Source organism: Eriocheir sinensis, chromosome 58 (assembly GCF_024679095.1).
Source record: "Eriocheir sinensis breed Jianghai 21 chromosome 58, ASM2467909v1, whole genome shotgun sequence".
NCBI classification, from domain to species: domain Eukaryota; kingdom Metazoa; phylum Arthropoda; class Malacostraca; order Decapoda; family Varunidae; genus Eriocheir; species Eriocheir sinensis.
The window spans coordinates 854,983-873,098 of record NC_066566.1 but is presented as its reverse complement, the minus strand read 5'-3'; the positions used below and the strand labels follow the sequence as shown (position 1 = coordinate 873,098).

The window sequence follows — 18,116 nt, the reverse complement described above, 5'->3', positions numbered from 1 at the left end:
TTACGAAGGTCGAAAAGGAGATTAAGCAGGTATTTATAGGTGTTTTTTCACATTCATAGTACAGAAGAAGGGTCAGACTACCACCAGGGTCAAGAAACTACCCCTGGAAATGCCCCAAATGACCACGAAAGCCTTGCCAAGTGTGTATGCTCGGGCGACAAAATGATTAAGAATACGGTCCTTACTATGGTTGGTATTACAAGACACTTTGCCATATCACATCAGCTATTTCTAAAGGTCAAAGAGGGGATCAATCGGGTTCTAATGGGTGTTTCTTTAGGTTCATGGTACAGAAGAAGGGTCAGACTACCACCAGGGTCATAAAACTACCCCCGGAAATGCCCACAACTCCTCCGAAAGCCTTGTCAAATATGTGTTTCTTTAGGTTCATGGTACAGAGGAAGAGTCAGACTACCACCAGGGTCATAAAACTACCCCTGGAAATGCCCACAACTCCTCCGAAAGCCTTGTCAAATATGTGTTCTTGGGCGGCGAAATGTCTCATAATGCGACCCTATATTTACTTCCTTTACGTTAAATATTTTCCTCTCCTTTGCTCTGAATTGCTTCTTTTAGCGCTGTGTCGCCGCTGACGGGCCGCGATACAGGCTGGTGTGTTTTCTTCCCCCCTTGTATCAGGCTCTGTTGCGTTCTGTTCCTTTCCGATTGGCAGTAGAAAGAGAGAATGTTTTTTTCATTCGCTCGCCTCCTCTCTTCTCGCAGTGATTACTGAGAATACATCATCCGAGCTTGCTGTGATTGTAAAGGTTAGGCTTATTGATCTCTGGCTATGTGCTATTTCTCTCTCTCTCTCTCTCTCTCTCTCTCTCTCTCTCTCTCATTATATTACTGATAGTCTTCTACCTCTTAAATTCAGTTGCAAATTTGTCTTTCTTTCTATTTTCTATCGATATTTTCATGCTGACTGCTCTTCTGAACTTGCCAACTGCATACCTCTACCCCTCGCGAGGCCCCGATGTATACGACTAATACTCTCACTCTTCTCTATATTATTCAAATCCCTTATGCAAGAGTAAACCAACATCTTCAATCTTTCATACCTTTCACTAGTAAACTCTGGAATAGCCTTTATTCGTCGGTATTTTCTCCTAGGTCCGACTTTGTGCCTTCACGAGGGGGATATCAAGGCACCTCTCCTTCCGATTTTGACTCGCTTTCGGCTAGCACTCTGTTAAGTATTTGCAGGAGCAGCGCCAGCGGAGTTTTTATGTTTAATCTTGAGCTGCCTTCTTTACCTTAAAAAAAACAAAGTAATAGTACATCTAGGTGAACGCCCATTCCTTTCCCTCCTCGCTGGCCACTCGGTGTGTAAATAACAAAACGATAACCGCTCTCAGATGCGATTAAGAGGTAGTTCCACAGTTCAACGCGCGTCACTGTGAGCGCCCTAACTAAAAAATCCTCCTCATGTGTGTCGGGTTATAGAGAAAAGGCCCACAAAGAAATTTCATATACTGTGCCCTAAGGGTCGCATTTTAAAACATTTCGCTTTCCACGTTCACATATTTGACAAGGCTTTCGTAGGAGTTGTAGGCATTTCCAGGAGTAGTTTTAAGATTCTAGTGGTAGTTTGACCCTTCTTCTGTACCGTGAACCTAAAAAAACACCCATTAGAACACGATTGACCCCCTCTTTGACCTGTAGAAATAGTTGATGTGAGAAGCGAAAGTCTCTTGAATACACTCGTACATACCTTAAATTATACAAGACGTTTCCGTAGATTTTCGTGTTTGGTTGCGGGCTGTACTATACTCGTACTAATCCTCTCTGTTAGGGCGCGAACTGGTCATTCATTAGCCCCAGGCCCATATTTTCAAACACTTATAAGCTTATACATCCACATTTGATAAGGCTTTCGTAGAGGTTGATTTATGAGCCAAGTGATACGTCTGACAAGGCTTCTATATCATGAACGTAAGAAAAACTCACTAGGACTCGACTAATCTCCTTTGTGGCCTTTGAAATTAAGTTGTTGTGTGAGCCGAAAGCATCTGAGAATAGAATCCTAATACCCCATACAAGGCAGAGAGTGAAGGGTTAAGCTGAGTTTGCAAAGCTTCCAGACGACGTGAGATTCTGCCCCGTGGCTAAAGGGGAGAAGAGCAGCGGCCTCCAGCACGTCACCCCCAACACGCACGCCACACAAGGAAGGGTTGCGTTTGCTTCTCCCTATATTATTTACATCCAATTTACGAGACGCCGCGTAGAAATGCCACGAGTAAGAGAAAACGGATGATGTGGAACAGAAACAAATGAAAAAGCTTATTTCCTCTTTTTTGGAGGGGAGTTAGGGAGACTTAAATAACAGAGAATGGAAACGAGAAAAAAGTGCACAGTGAAAAGAAAGGAAAGAGAGAAAAGGATTAGAGAGTGAAAAAAAGGATAAAACTATAATTATAACGATATATTTGAGTGGAAAAGAATCACGTACTAGATGTTGTGTGCTTAAGAGGGATAGAGAGACAGACAGAAACAAACAAGCAAACAGATATAGACAGACAAAAACAGACAGACAGAGAGAAAGATAACAGACAAACACACAGACACTTAAGCCACCTATCTCATTACATCACTTCATTTTAACCAACATAGAAGAGAAATTAAGACGGCCACTCCTTTACCACAACCCACATCGGCCTCGGCCTCCCCCACCCCCACCACCCATCCTTACCAACCCTGGCCCCGCTCCACACTACCCCATCCCTTGCTAGTAGAAAGGGGGGGGGCGATAAATCTAGGTGTGGTGTTGCGTACCTGGGGAGTGTACAGGTGAGGAAATGCGGGACTGTTGCTGGTAAATTGCACCTTTTTGATAATTAACGCCGCAGTTGGGGGGGGGGGGGAGGATGAGGAGGATGAGGAATAGGAGGAGGAGGAGGAGGAGGAGGAGGAGGAGGAGGTGGAAGATGCGTAATACTTGTGACCTTATTGTGATGATGTATCTCTCTCTCTCTCTCTCTCTCTCTCTCTCTCTCTCTCTCTCTCTCTCTCTCTTCCAGACCCATTTTCTTTCCTCCCTATTCCCTGCGTCTATTCCTTCTTTTTCATTCGTTTTCTTCGTTTTCTTTAATCTTTTTCTTTTTTTATTGTTTCTTTAATTGATCTCTTTCCTCCTGCACTCCATTCCATCTCTCTTTTCAATGTTTATCTTCGTTCTTTCCTTTTCTTTCATTTTTCCCTTCACTCGTTTTCCTCTCACAATTTTTCCTTTATAAATTTCTTCTTATCTACTCGTTTCTATTTTGCTTCATCTACGTTCCTTTCTTTGACCTCTTTCCTCCTGCATTCCATTCCATCTCTCTTTTCTTTCTTTCCTTTTCTTTCATTTTTCCCTTCACTCGTTTTCCTCTCACAATTTTTCCTTTATAAATTTCTTCTTATCTACACGTTTCTATTTTGCTTCATCTATGTTCCTTTCTTTGACCTTTTTCCTCCTGCATTCCATTTTTTCACCTTATTTACATTCTGCTTTCTGTTTTCGTCTTCTTTTTACGCGTCGGAAACAGGAATTCATCTCTTTATACATATTTATATGCTGCTCCGTGCTACATCCAAAGCTTTGTGTTAATCCTGTGCGCCATTCTCTCTCTCTCTCTCTCTCTCTCTCTCTCTCTCTCTCTCTAAAAGGTAGCCGATCCTGTGTATATATTTTACAGGTTAATCGTTTTTTGTGTCACCAATTCAAGCTCTCAACACGAATAGACTCGACAACAACAACAACAAATAAGAACAGTAACAACAACAACAACAACACCTACTACAACCACCACCACCACCACCACCATCAATAACCACAGCCATAGCAAAAACAAAACTATTATTACCATGTAGAGTATATCAACCCTGCCTCCCTATCCTACCCCTTTCTCCTCCTCCTCCTCCTCCTCCTCCTCCACCCTTTCCTATATATTCCCTCCCACGCCCTGTTCCTCCTCCTCCTCCTCTTCCTCCTCCCTTCATTTACCTCCCCCCCTCATCCACCTCTTTCGCTATCTCTCCCTTGTTCATCCTTCTCCTCTTCCTCCTCCTCCTCCTTCTCCTTTCTCCTTCTCTTCCAACTATCTCTATTTTCTAACCTACATTCCCTTCCCTTTCTCTCCTTTCCCTTTCCATCCCATTTCCGACCCCTTCCATTGCCCCTTCTGTACTGGTTTACCCTTCATTTTTCCTGCCTTCCCTTCCTGTCAAGTCGATTCCTTCACTTCCTTTCTCTTCTTCTATTCTGGACCTTTTCATCCAGCTAATATTTTTCCCTTTTGTTTCGTCTAGCCTCAACTGCACTTCCTCTATCCTTATCTGTGTTTATTTCTATTCCCTCTCCCTCTCCATTCTTCTGTCACCCCAATCACCTCCCAGCATCGTCCCTTATGCCTTTTTTGTTTCATGCAAGCTATCATCTTTTACTCTCTCTACTTCACATCCGTTCTTTCCACCTATCTCCACTGTCATTACAACCATCATCATCACCCCCATCTACACCCATTTCTTCTTTTTATTTCTCATTCCCTCTACATCACTCAAATGACCCTTCGACCACCACTATCACCTCCGCCACCAACAACACCAACACCAACCTCACCTTTACCACTTCTACCATGCAATACCACCACCACCACCAGTAACTCTACACGCTCGACCATAACCACTACCATCACCACCACCACTAACAACAGTAACAACAAGAATAACGCTAATTTGGCCTGGCTTCGTAACAGCGGCGCGGCGCGTGACGGCGGTGAACGTAACAAGCGCCCCATAGCCAGGTGCATGCATTATTCACGCGGTTATTAGAGTGCTGAGGCCACCTGTCACGCCACTGTCCACCTGCTGACAATACTCGGGTGTGGTGGGAAGGGGTGGCGGGGTGGGGAAGGGAGGGGGGAAGAGTGTGTGAGTGTGGTGGTGGTGGTGGTGGAGAGGTGTAAGTGAGTAACCCCGTCTCACCCATCCACCCACACACCCTGCCACTCCCCGCCACCCCGCCCAGCCCACATAACCCGAGACAGAAAACAATAAAACCACAAAATTACAGCCTTTCCTTCATACTCTCCCTTTTTTTCCCCTCGTGTCTATTGTATTCATTGGCTGCCCGAGTTACCGAGAACCGGAGCGTTGCTGAAAAAGTCATGCTGATGCCCCCGAGGACGAGTCGTATAGGTGTGAGGCACGAGAGAGAGAGAGAGAGAGAGAGAGAGAGAGAGAGAGAGAGAGAGAGAGAGAGAGAGAGAGAGAGAGAGAGAGAATCGAAAGTGGGTTAAAGTTTCAGGTAAAGTCGCAAAGTATTAAGTCAAAGTGAATCATTTTGGAACAGTAAGGAAATAGATCACAATATACTCTCTCTCTCTCTCTCTCTCTCTCTCTCTCTCTCTGTCCGGTATTCAGAGGTATTGATGTCCCTCCGAAATTATGTCATCGCGGAGTGTCAATTTCAATGCGGCGGGAAAGGTATTAGTGGCGGGGCTGTTGTTGTTGTTGTTGTTGTTCTTCTTCTTCTTCTTTTAAGTTATAAATATCACTATTCAATATTATCATCTAATACTACAATAATTACTATAGAAATGTTCAAGGTGACGGTATTTTTGGTGCTTTGATGAAGAGGAGTAACAAACTTAGCTAACATCCCTAACTCTGCGCCGATGAACCGAGGCATTATCAAAGTTACCTGTACCTCCGCTATGCTACAATAATTACTATGGAAATGTTCAAGGTGACGGTATTTTTGGTGCTTTGATGAAGAAGAATAACAAACTTAGCCAACATCCCTAACTCTGCGCCACCTTCACCAATGACCCGAGGCAACATCAAAATTACCTACACCTCCGCTATGCTATCCTCCCCGTCAATGTCCCGCGTCAAACATGAATTTTTAAGACCCTCAAATGCAACATCAAAATTACCTACACCTCCGCTATGCTATCCTCCCCGTCAATGTCCCGCGTCAAACATGAATTTTTAAGACCCTCAAATTGGACTCCCCTGTACTTCGGGACACACGCATTGTCTCTCACGCGTCCTGCTCTGGAATGCAAGTCAGGATTCTCCGCGTAGCTTGACAGACAACCTAAATAAAATAAAGTCCAGCGTCACCTGCTGCGGATGATTGGCCCTCGCCACATCAGGTAAAACGCAGGATGATTTTCTTTTCTGTATTACTTTCAAGCACAGTATTTCTGGCTTCTTCCGTGTACGCCACCACGTGTGTGTAAGAAGCCAGGCATAGATAAATGATGTTAGTAATAGTAGGAGTAGTAGTGGGTATGGTAGTAGTAGTAGTAGTAGTAGTAGGTGGTAGTAATTTAAACTGTGCGAGCTTTTATATATTTTTTTTCCTTTGCCCTTTACCGTTTCCTCTTGTGTAAAAAATGACCATCAATTATTACAACTATTATCATTATCATTCTTTTTCTTATTCATCTTCTTATTTATACGATTATTATCATCATCATTATTATTGTTGTTATTATTATTATTATTATTATTATTATTATTGTATTGTTATCATTAGCGTTACTAAAATAATTAATAACTAATGGTTAATAATGCTTTTGCCACTTAAGTCACTCATATCCTAATTGGTTCAGCAGTAATTAATTTATTCACTCGATTTAATGATAATAACGACTAATCAGTTTTAGCTGTTGCCGAAGGAGGCGCAGCGAGGGGAACACATCACCTTATCATCGTCAGCAACAACAAAAACTATTTCAATAACTACTACTACTACTACTACTACTACTACTACTACTACTACCACTCTTACTACTACTACTACAGGAATAAACTCGTCTTCATATCTGTCAAATTAAATGAAAAAACAAAACAAAAAACATAAAAGACATAAAAGAGCTTCACTTGAGTATGTAATTTGGCTCGTCTAAACACACACACACACACACACACACACACACACACACACACACACACACACACACACACACACACACACTTCTCGTTTTTCTTCCTCCTTCTAATTCGCTTTCTCTTAGTCGCACTTTTCTTTCTCTGCTTCTTATTTTGTCTTTTTATCTTCATCATAACTGTTGTTGTTCTTGTTATAGGAGTCTCGTGTCTTCCAGCACTACCAAACTCTTCCTTTTTCTTCCGCAACTTTCTTCTGTATCTCTATCCCCCTCCTTTATCGCCACTTGCTTGCTCCTCTTTCCCTTCTTCCTTTCACCCCTATCTATTGCTACCCCAATCATCACCACCAGTTCTTTTCTTTTTCTCCTCGTTCTACCTCTAAACCCTCCCAACAATCATTAGCTAAGCCTTTCCGTTTCTCTTTTCTCCTTTTCTTTGCTCTCCAATATTCTTTTCTTGCTCCGTGAACTCTACTTTCCATCACCATTGCTATCTCTCCCTTCTCTTCCTTGCATTATTTCCTCATCTATATACTCGTCTCCCTCTCCTACCAGCTCTCCCTTTCCCATTCTCTTTTTCTATCATCTGTTTTAATCCCGTTTGATATCGGTCTCCGGGGAATCAGCGCACTGAACTTTATAAACGCGAGATACATGTTTTGTCCCATTTTTAGAAGCGCCAGGAAGACACGTGCTGAAGTTACCCTCAAGCTGTACTTAACGTTAGTAAGACCTCATTTCATTTATCCCGCAACGCTCTGTTCTCCTTTTTATCGGAGGGATATTGACACGGAATATCATGTGCAGAGGAGAGCAAAAACTGTTATTCATGTGTTGAGAAGTTTGACCTCCGGGGATAGATCTGAACGTCTACATTTGGATTCTATATAAAAAAAAAGTGAAGGGCTTTTTATAAGTGGATAAAGGGTATTAACAAGGGTGATTATAATAATATCCTCGTAGTTAAGCAGAAGGGTAGGAGTCGAAAGAATGGGCTCAAGCTGGATCACTTCAGGTATAATGCGGAAATAGGGAGGAATTGGTTTACTAATATGATATAGGGGATGAGTGGGACAGGCTTGGCAGTCATGTGATGGGTGGCAATACACTGTAGACCTTCAAGGCATTGTTACATTAGCTCATGAATAGGTCAGGCTAGGTGGTGTTGGTGTTACGAAAGCATAACTCATCAACGTATGTACCTGTAATGTGGAAATAAACAATAATAAACAACCAATACAACCTTTTCCTCTTCCTCTCCTCTCCTACAACCCTCCCTCCACCGGCCCCACCACACCCTCAACCGCCCCTCGAAGCCCACTCACCCGGGTTCCTGGTGTTGGTGACGATCATGGCCTTGTCCTCTCGCTTCCACATGATCCGCGGCTCAGGCACTCCCCGGGCGGCGCAGTGCAGGGTCACGTTGGCCTTCTCGCGGACCTGGATCTCGCTGCTGCTGCTCTGTTCGTCCACGATGCTCGGCGGCACTGCGGGAGGGAGGCGGGAGGTGAGGCGTGTGTGTGAACGGCGAAGTGGGAGAGATAAGGACATGTAGGAGTGTGTGAGTGGGAGAGGGCCAGAAAAGTGAGGGAAGGTGAGGGTGTGGGGATGAGAGGAAGAAGGTGGTGGAAGATTGGCACAGCGAGATGGAGGAGGAGGAAGAGGGCGTGTGTGAACGGTGGAGTGGGAAGGAAGAAAATGAAAAGATGATGAAAAAGACTAAAGAAGAGAGAAAAGGGGAAGAGATCCAGGCGATTGGTGGAAGGAGAGAAGGAAAGAGAAAAACTGATGAATGTGGGTGGAGAGAGGAACAAGGGAGTGGCGGAGAGGAGAATTAGGTGAGATAGAAATAGAGAAAGATAGAGATAGATAGATAGAGAGAGAGAGGGAGAGAAACTGAGAGAGAGATAGAGAGAAACTGAGACTGATCCAAGAAGTTTCAGCCGCACGTTTCACCGGCGCATTAGAGTTAAGAACTTTTATAAGAACTTCGAAAATGAAACTCTTTTAACACCGGGGGATGATGAAGCCACCTCGTGTGTGTGTGTATGTGTGTGTGTGTGTGTGTTGTAGCGTGTTGGTGAACCGTATAATAGGAAATGCAAACAACTCTTCCAAGAAACTGAGAGACGAGTGTGCGAGGAGGAAATAAACACACACACACACACACACACACACACACACACACACACACACACACACACACACACACAGGAGGGGAAGGACGTTAACGAGATATGAATTACGAAAACCCCACTGAAGAACGCAGAGATATAACAGTGATAAAAAAAAAAAGGAACAGAACGAGTGAAGAGAATTTAGCAACGAAAGAAAGAAAGTCAGAAATACGTTAGAGAGGAATTACATAAAGCAGAATGACATAAATCGTTACTTAAGAGAAAAAACGATGTAGAAGAAAACCAAACAATAATCAAATAGTTGCAATACAAAAAGGAAAGATAACAACGAAGAAAATAAAAACAAGACACTAAATATATATAGAAAAAAAAAACACGTAGGAGGGATTATAAATGATGGTAATGATAGAGAAAATTAGTGAGAAAGAATGAAAGAAACAAAAGTGGTTACGAAGATGACAAAAAAAAGAAAATGATGAGAGGGAAAACGGTGATGAAAAATTGATGCAAAAATAGTTACGTGCTTATAAAGAATTAGAGAACAAAGAAGGAGAAATGATGATAAAGAATGAGGATAAAAAGAAATTGTGATGATAAAGAATAAGAGAAGAAAAGCGGAGGTGTTTAAGAAAGAGAAGAATGGAGTAGACATAATAAAGAACGAGAAAGAAGAATGGCGATAAATGTGGAGCATAAGTGTGGTGGTGATGATTAAGGAGATAGAAGAACGTGGCGAAGATAAAGAAAGAGAAGAAAAAAAAGATAATGACAAAGAATGAGCGAAAAAAAGACATTGATAAAAAGAAGAAAAAAAGATAATACAAAAAAAAGTAAAATAAGAGAAATAGAGAAGAAAAGAAGACATACAAAAGAAGGGAAAGAAAAAGAAAAAAAAAATGAAAAAAAGAGAAAAAGAAGATGCAAGAGAGAAAGAGAAAAACAGATATAGAAGAAAAAGAAAAGAGGAAAATCAAAGGTAATGAATTAAAAAGAAAAGAAGATAGGAAAAGAAGAAAAAGGAGAAAGAGGAAAGGGAAAAAGGAGAGAGGAGGAGAAAAGAGAAAACAAAAGATGATAAATAATAAAAAAAGAAAAAAAGGAAAATGCCAAAAAAGAAAAGGATAGAAGACAAAGAGAAAAGGAAGAGAAAAAAACATGATAAATACAGAAAAAGACACAAAAAAGAAAAAAAGAAAAAAGAAAGCAAAAGAAAGCATAAGACGGGAAGACACGATATCACAAAACGAGAGAAGAAAAAGAAGAAAAAAAAAGCAAAGAAAACGGGGAGACAAAAATACGAAACAAACAAACAAAAAAACAACAACATCGCCACAAAATGACAAAAAAGCAACAAATAGGTAATAATGAATAAAAAAGGAAAAAAAAAAAGAAAAAAAAGGGGGAGAGAGAGACAGTAGTATTTTCCCTCCCCGCGAGAGTTGTGGTGTGAGGGAGAGTTTCATGTGCAAGGAAGAAATGGCTCTTGTGAAATATTAATAAGTGACAGCGTAATGCGGTGGAGAGAGAGAGAGAGAGAGAGAGAGAGAGAGAGAGAGAGAGAGAGAGAGAGAGAGAGAGAGAGAGAGAGAGAGAGAGAGAGAGAGAGAGAGAGAGAGAGAGAGAGAGAGAGAGAGAGAGAGAGAGAGAGAGAAAACGCACGTATAAGGCAAGAGGAAAAGTGAAATAGAAGATAAATTGGAAAGAGGAGAAGAAACTGGAGAGAAAAAGTCGAATGAAACAACATCGAAATAAAATACAACCACGAAAACATTGGGAGAGGAAGAAAGAGGGAAGGAGGAAAGGAAGGAAGCAAGGAAACGAAAGGAAACAAATCGAAAAGAAGGAAGGAAAAGGAGCGAAAGGCAATAAATCGAAGAGAAGCAGAAAAACAATAGAGGACGAAGGAGAACGAAAAGCAGAAAATAAAGAGGAGGAGGAAGAGAAGGGAATCCACAAGGCGGTTCATTATTGGGTCGTCTGTGTTATCAGTAATTGAGAGTTTGTGTCCACTCGCTTCCCCTCCCATGCCACTCACCCGTTCACCCAGCCAGCCATTCAGTCAGTCACTCACCCAACCAGTCACCCAACCACCAAGTCAGTCACTCAGCCAGCAATCCACTCACCCGGTTTCCCAGTTCCTCATTCATCTACCCAGTCACTCCTCAGTCACCCAGTCACCCAGCTACTCATCCATCTACTCAGCCAGTCACCCAGTCTATTCACAATCCATCCAGTCATCGATACCCATTCACCCATCCTCTTTGTCAATCACCCAGTCATCCACGTGGTCACTCATCCACACTTTCGTCCAGTCACCCACCTAGTCAGTTTCCGAGTTATATACCCATCCAATTATCCATCCATCTAACTAGCCCACTCATCTAGTCATCCATTCACAGCCACTCATCCAGTCAGTCACCCATCCAGCCAGTCATCCATCCACTACCACCACCTCCAGCAACTTCTTTCTTCACTTCGCGCGCCGTCTTGCTCAAATTCAACCTCTCTCTCACCCGCCTGCGGCACACAATCACCTATTTTTTCCATCCTCCACAAACTCTGCCTTCCCAGCCCTCAATCTCTACCCTCAAGCCTTGCAGCGAAGATTAGACGGACAGGATAATGCGATGTTACCTACGTTACCTTACCTTACCTTGCCTTACCTGACACTGAATCTTACCTACGACTCCTAGACTTCCTTACCTTACCTTACCTGACTCTGAATTTTACCTACGACTTCTAGATTTCCTTACTTAACCTACCCTATCCTACCCTACCTTACCTAACTCTTAGCTACGACTACTACCTTACTTTACCTACGACTTTACCTTTCCTTACCTTGCCTTGCCTTACCTGACACTGAATCTTAACTACGACTTCTATACTTCCTTACTTTCCCTAACCTTACCTTACCTGACACAATCTTACCTACGACTACTATGCTCCTTTACCTTACTTTACCTAACCTTACCTGCCTGGCACAAAAGCTTACCTACGACTTCTGTATTTCCTTACTTTACCTAACCTTACCTTACCTTAACTGACACAAATCTTACCTACGACTCCAATACTTCCTTACCTTATCTTTTCTTACCTTGCCTTACCTAACACAGAATCAAGCGTATTAGACTACAATATTTTATTTATTTATTTTAAACTTGGGTTATCCAATTTATATATTTTTTCTAGGGCTTAAGAGTATGAAAGGAACATATATACATAGAGGTCACGGTATTACCTCTTCCTCCTCTTCTTCCTCTTTTTCCTCTTCTTCTATATTTTTCAAGAGGTTAAGAGTATGAATTGAATATAGAGATGACTATAAAATTATAGTATTAAATGTTCCAATCTTCTTCCTCTTCCTCATCCTTTTCCTCTTCTTCTTTCTCTTCCTCTATACTTTTCAAGAGGTTAAGAGTATGAATTGAATATAGAGGTGACTGTGCTATTAAATCTCCCTTCCTCTTCTTTCTCTTCCTCTTCCTCCTCCTTCTTCCTTCATCCTCTTCCTCTTTGCATGACTCGTAACTTCCACTTCCGCCTCCTCTTTCTTGTCACTCCTCGGCGGTTTTATCGAAGAGGAAGAGGAGGACAACGAGGAAGAAGAGGAGGAGGAGGAGGAGGAGGAGGAAGAGATTGGGTGAGGAAGAGGAGAAAAAAAGCTGAAAAAACACCGCGAAGGACGAATGGAAATAATGCATCACGTGCGTGCGTCTGTGTGTGTGTGTGTGTGTGTGTGTGTGTGTGTGTGTGTGTGTGTGTGTGTGTGTGTGTGTGTGTGTGTGTGTGTGTGTGTGTGTGTGTGTATCGTCACGTACAACCAACATTCCCTTACCGTCCCTTCATCTTCTTCTTCTTCTTCTTCTTCTTCTTCTTCTTCTTCTCCTCCTCCTCCTCCTCCCATTTCTACGATGTTAATAAAATGGTTAATAATGTCACATCATCCTCCTTCAGTGCTTGTTCCGTGACGAGAGTTTGAATATCAGTTTTTCCTTTACGTGTTTGTGTGATTATATTAAAGAATCAGCGTTTGCTGTTGTTGTTGTTGTTGTTGTTGTTTTCGTCCTTGTTCTTTTTCTTTCTTATGATATTACTACTACCATTTTTTTTTTTACAGCAGAGGAGAAATTTCAAGGGCGTAAAAAAAATAATGAATAAAAAAAAGCCAGTCTTCTTCTCCTCCTTTTTCTTCTCATTTTATCATTCCTCTCGTTCTTGTTCCTGTTCTTCTTCTTCTTCTATTATTATTATTATTATTATTATTATTATTATTATTGTTGTTGTTGTTGTTGTTGTTGTTGCGATGATTTTTCTTTGATCCCACGAGCTTGTTTTTCGCTTTGAAGTGTGTCACGCTTTTGTTTGCGCCGGTCTTTCATCAACACCTGTAGTTTGTTTGTTTGTCAATGCTCTCTCTCTCTCTCTCTCTCTCTCTCTCTCTCTCTCTCTCTCTCTCTCTCTCTGATACTATTTTCATTTGATCCACCCGCATTTTTCTTTATCGCAAGTCCTCTATGATAATTTTGTTTCATCTCTCTCTCTCTCTCTCTCTCTCTCTCTCTCTCTCTCTCTCTCTCTCCATATTTTTGGTTATAATCTGATCAAAAAACTTTCCTTATAACCTCATTTTTTTATATTTTCCTCTAATATTCTTTCTTTTTTTATCTCTATCAATATTTTTTTACGAAACTGAATGGCACGTTTTGTCTTCTTCTTTGTATGAGGAAACAGGAGACAGAGCAGGAGAGGAAAGAGAAGAGAGAGAAAAGAGAGAAATAACGTTTGGGAAAAATAAACAGAATATATCAAATGAAATAACCAATTGCAAGTGACAGGAAGAAAAGAAGAAGAGAAATAAGAAAACCTTAACAACTGACTCATGAAGAAACAACTCGACGAAATGGCTGACTGACTAACTGACTGACTGACTAATTGACGGACGGACTAAATGACTGACTGACTGACTGACTGACTAATTGACGGACGGACTAAATGACTGACTGACTGACTAATTGACGAACTGACTGACTGACTGACTGACTGAAAAAAATGAAGAAAAAAAGAATACTTGTATAAAGGAGAAAAGGAAAGAAGAAAGAAAGCAAAATAAATGTAATAATAGATTGGAGGAAAAGATGGCACGGAGAGAGAGAGAGAGAGAGAGAGAGAGAGAGAGAGAGAGAGAGAGAGAGAGAGAGAGAGAGAGAGAGAGAGAGAGAGGAAAGAAAAAAAAGGAAAATGCATTGAAGAAAGGCGAAAAGGGGGGAAGAAGAGAGAAAAGAAAGGAAGGAAGAAAGGAAGGGAGAGAGCAAAGAGAACAAGGAAGTAGGGATGGAGGAATAACGGACATGGAAGTAAAATAAATAAATAAAAACATGGATGAAGAAAATGGAGGAATGGAAGAAGGAGAAGGACGAGGAGGAGGAGGAGGAGGAGGAGGAGGAGAAACGTGAAGGAGGCAAAGAAGGGAGAAAATATGGATGAAAAGATGGAAGAATAGAAGAAATGAAGAGGGGGAGGAAGAGGGAAGGCAAGTGGAGGAAGGAGGAGGAGGAGGAGGAGGAGGAGGAGGAGGAGCGTGATGGAGGGGGATGAATAAGGAATGAAGGAAAGGAGGAGTTTCTCAAGAGTAGGGTTCTGCATACTAGACTCACTCCCCCTTCCCCCTACTCCCTCCCACTCCCTCCCCCTCTCTCCCTCCTCTTCCCTTCATTTTCCTTATCTTCCTTTCCTCACCGCCTTTCCATTCTCTTCTTCCTCTTACATACTTTTTTTTTTTGCTCTACACCCACGAAAACATTGGGTAGGAAAGAAGGAGCGAAGAAAGGAGGGAAGGAAGGAAGAAAGGGAAGAAGGGAGAAGGCTAGGGTGTGCATGGGAGCCCTGACCTTTGACCCAGAAATCGCTGGATTGCCGCCAGAAGCTACGCACTTGGTTGGTTTGGTTGGGTCTTGGGGTTCATATAAAAAAGCGCAAACAATCGAAGCACAGATTTAATCGTTACATTTTTATCTGATACTTCTTCTTTTTCATCTTTCTTCTTTTTCTTGTTCTTCTTCATCATCATCATCTTGTTCTTCATCATCGTCTTCTTATGATCATTTTCATCATTTTCTTCTCTTCTTCTTTTTCTCCTTTTTCTTCTTCTTGTTAGTTGTTGATTATGCACCTCTTAGAGTGTCCGAATCAGCCTTTAGGGAAACAAGAAACTGTATAAGCACTCACGGTCTGGGCCGCACCGCCTCCCATGACCCGGAGCCGTACAGCATTCAAGGTTTGGGCCGAGTCACCACTGAAGCACTTGGGGGCCCGCTAGAAGCACTCAGTTTTTTGTGTTGAAATGTCGCCCCACGCACACGACGTTAAGCGCCGTTAGTTAAGCATAATACGTACATACATTAATTCTCACAGACAGTCTTTAGCTTGATGTTTGACCAATGCCACCAGTTCTACACTCCCCCCCGTGCAATGTCAACTCCAAGCTCCCTAAATTAAACCTTCATGCATATTTACTTCTTCCTGTCTCTTACGTTTTCTATGTTTGTATTTTTCAGCGGTAACTCATTTTTTTCTTTCTCGTTTGAAGTTTAAGTAAAAAAGTTCCAATCTATTTTTTCTTAAGAGTTAGTAGTAGAAGTAGTAGCAGTAGTAGTAGTAGTAGTAGTAGTAGTAGTAGTAGTAGTAGTAGTAGTAGTAGTAGTAGTAGTAGTAGTAAAGATTTGTCAAAGTCGTACAAGTTCAGTTGGTAGGATAAAAATGTAAAGTAGGAACCGTGTACCCGCTTACTTTTTTCTTCCTCCTCCTCCTCCTCCTCCTCCTCTTCCTCCTGCCGTCCCTGCTTCTCCTCCTCTTACTCCCTTCGTCTACCTCCTCCTCCTCCTCCTCCTTCCTTGTGTCATATTTCACCCCGCCGAGGCCCAACTTTTGTCCCGCACGAGTGATCTCAGATTCACGAACTTAAATGAACTATGTAGTGAGTGTGTGTGTGTGTGTGTGTGTGTGTGTGTGTGTGTACCTACCCCTACTCCTACTACTACTACCACTGAACTCACTACCACAACCAACACTACCCTCAAATTCCCTTCACCACCACCACAACCATCACCACCACCATCACCACCACAACAAAAACAACCACTACTCCCATTACTCTCACCACCACTACCACCACCACTACCACCATTCATCAACATCCTCAGCACCCCGTCCATTGCCCTCCACTAAAAGGAAGAAGCCTCGCCTCTCCTTTGAATTACTCCTCGTCATTCGCCCCTCCAGCTGAGTGCCTCTCGTGTGGTTCTCAGCGGCACCGGGAGAGGTTCTTTACCGCCTCTCCCTTCCTTGATGATAGTGACTCCCTCCCTCCCTCTTTCCCTCCCTCTCTCGGCTTTCTTACGAGGTTAATAATGTTTCATCTCTCTGTCTGTGTCTCTCTCGTCTCTTATCTCGTATTTCTTTATTTCTCTCTATGGTGTAACGTCTCCACTCTCTCACTCAGTAGTTCTTGTGTTGCTGTTCTTTGTAGTGGTCTGTTTCTTCAATTTTCCGTTTTTTTCTTCTTCTCTGTCTTCCATGTTTCGTTTTTTTCTTCCTTTTTAATTCTGTTCCATCTACTTTATTAACTTTTTCTCATTTTCCTCTCGTCTCTTTCCCTTTATTTTTCTTTTATTTTTCATTTTTTCTTCTTTTTTCTATTTCTTGTTTTGCATATATTTTTCCTTTTCTTTTTTCTTCCTTCATTTTTTCTACTTCGTTTTTTTCTTTCTTCTTCATTCTCCTTCTTATTCCTTACTTCCTCCAACTCCTTCTCCTCCTTATAATTTTCCTCTTATCCCTCTTCTTCCTGTTGCTCGTTCTCCTCCTCCTCCTCCTCCTCCTCCTCCTCCTCTTCTACCTCCTCTTCCTTTTCTTCCGCCTCCTCTTCAGCGTTCTTCTCGCCTCTCATTCTCTTCGCCTCTCGACCTGACAACTAAATCTTTTTTCCGGGCAAGTAAAGAAAGTTATACAGAGAGGAACAGAGAGAAGACAGAAAAAACGTTACCCCCCCCACCCCCCAACCCCTTCTCTCTCTCTCTCTCTCTCTCTCTCTCTCTCTCTCTCTCTCTCTCTCTCTCTCTCTCTCCTTTCCGAGAAGACATAAGAGATCTAGTGAAGTATAAGTGTGTAAGAACGTCTCTCTCTCTCTCTCTCTCTCTCTCTCTCACACACACACATACAGACACACACACACAGAGAGAGAGAGAGAGAGAGAGAGAGAGAGAGAGAGAGTCTGAGGGAGAAGTAATCTTGGTAAGTGTTCCACAGAGGACTCACACCGTACAGCTCTACCCCCTCCCCCCTCTCTCTCTCTCTCTCTCTCTCTCTCTCTCTCTCTCTCTCTCTCTCTCTCTCTCTCTCTCTCTCTCTCTCTTTCAAGCCAGGTGCTACATAGATCTCCGCTTCTACCAAACGTTCTCTCTCTCTCTCTCTCTCTCTCTCTCTCTCTCTCTCTCTCTCTCTCACACACACACACACACACACACAGAAAAGACTCTAAACGTTTGTCTCTCCCTCCCTTAAAGAACCTCCCCGTCTATGCGTCTCCGGCAGGCTGATAGGGGAGATAAGGGAGGAGACGAGGGCGCGCCGCGATTGGAGGGAGAGGAAGAGGCGGCAGTAAAAAGTGTTATGCAAAGGTACTGCTTGGTTTATGGTGAGCGATGGGACGGGGCGCCTTCCTTAGGGGGGGTACGGGAGGAAAGTGGGATATGAAGGTTGTGTGTTGGGGGGGGAGCAGGAGGAAGAGGGTTAGGTGAGGGAAGAAGAAGAGGAGGGTGATAAGGTTTTGTAGAGGAAGGAGGAAGGGGAGAGGAGGAAGAGGAGGGTTTGGAAAGGGAGGAAGAGCAGGAGGAGGAGGAGGAGGAGGTGAAAGTTCGTAAGAGTAAGAGGAAGGGAAAGGAGAGAGGAAGAAGAGGAGGAAGGGAACGATTGGAAGGAGGGAGAGAAAGAGGAGAAGAAGGATAAGTGAATTACTGCTTCCTCTGCTTCTTATTCTTATGCTTTTGCTTTGTCTACTACTACTACTACTACTACTACTACTACGGTACTTTACATGCAG

General features: G+C 42.6%; 1 protein-coding gene across 2 annotated transcripts in view; it reads right to left on the bottom strand.

Annotated features, from left to right (window-relative positions):
- The window catches only part of LOC126985008 (lachesin-like), a 153,980-nt gene that overhangs the window by 24,704 nt on the left and 111,160 nt on the right, over window positions 1–18,116 (bottom strand). For both annotated transcript variants that reach the window (XM_050839236.1, XM_050839237.1), the window contains exon 4: window positions 8,207–8,368. In XM_050839236.1, the coding sequence (XP_050695193.1) occupies window positions 8,207–8,368 (162 nt within the window). The remainder of the gene's footprint in view (window positions 1–8,206; window positions 8,369–18,116) is intronic.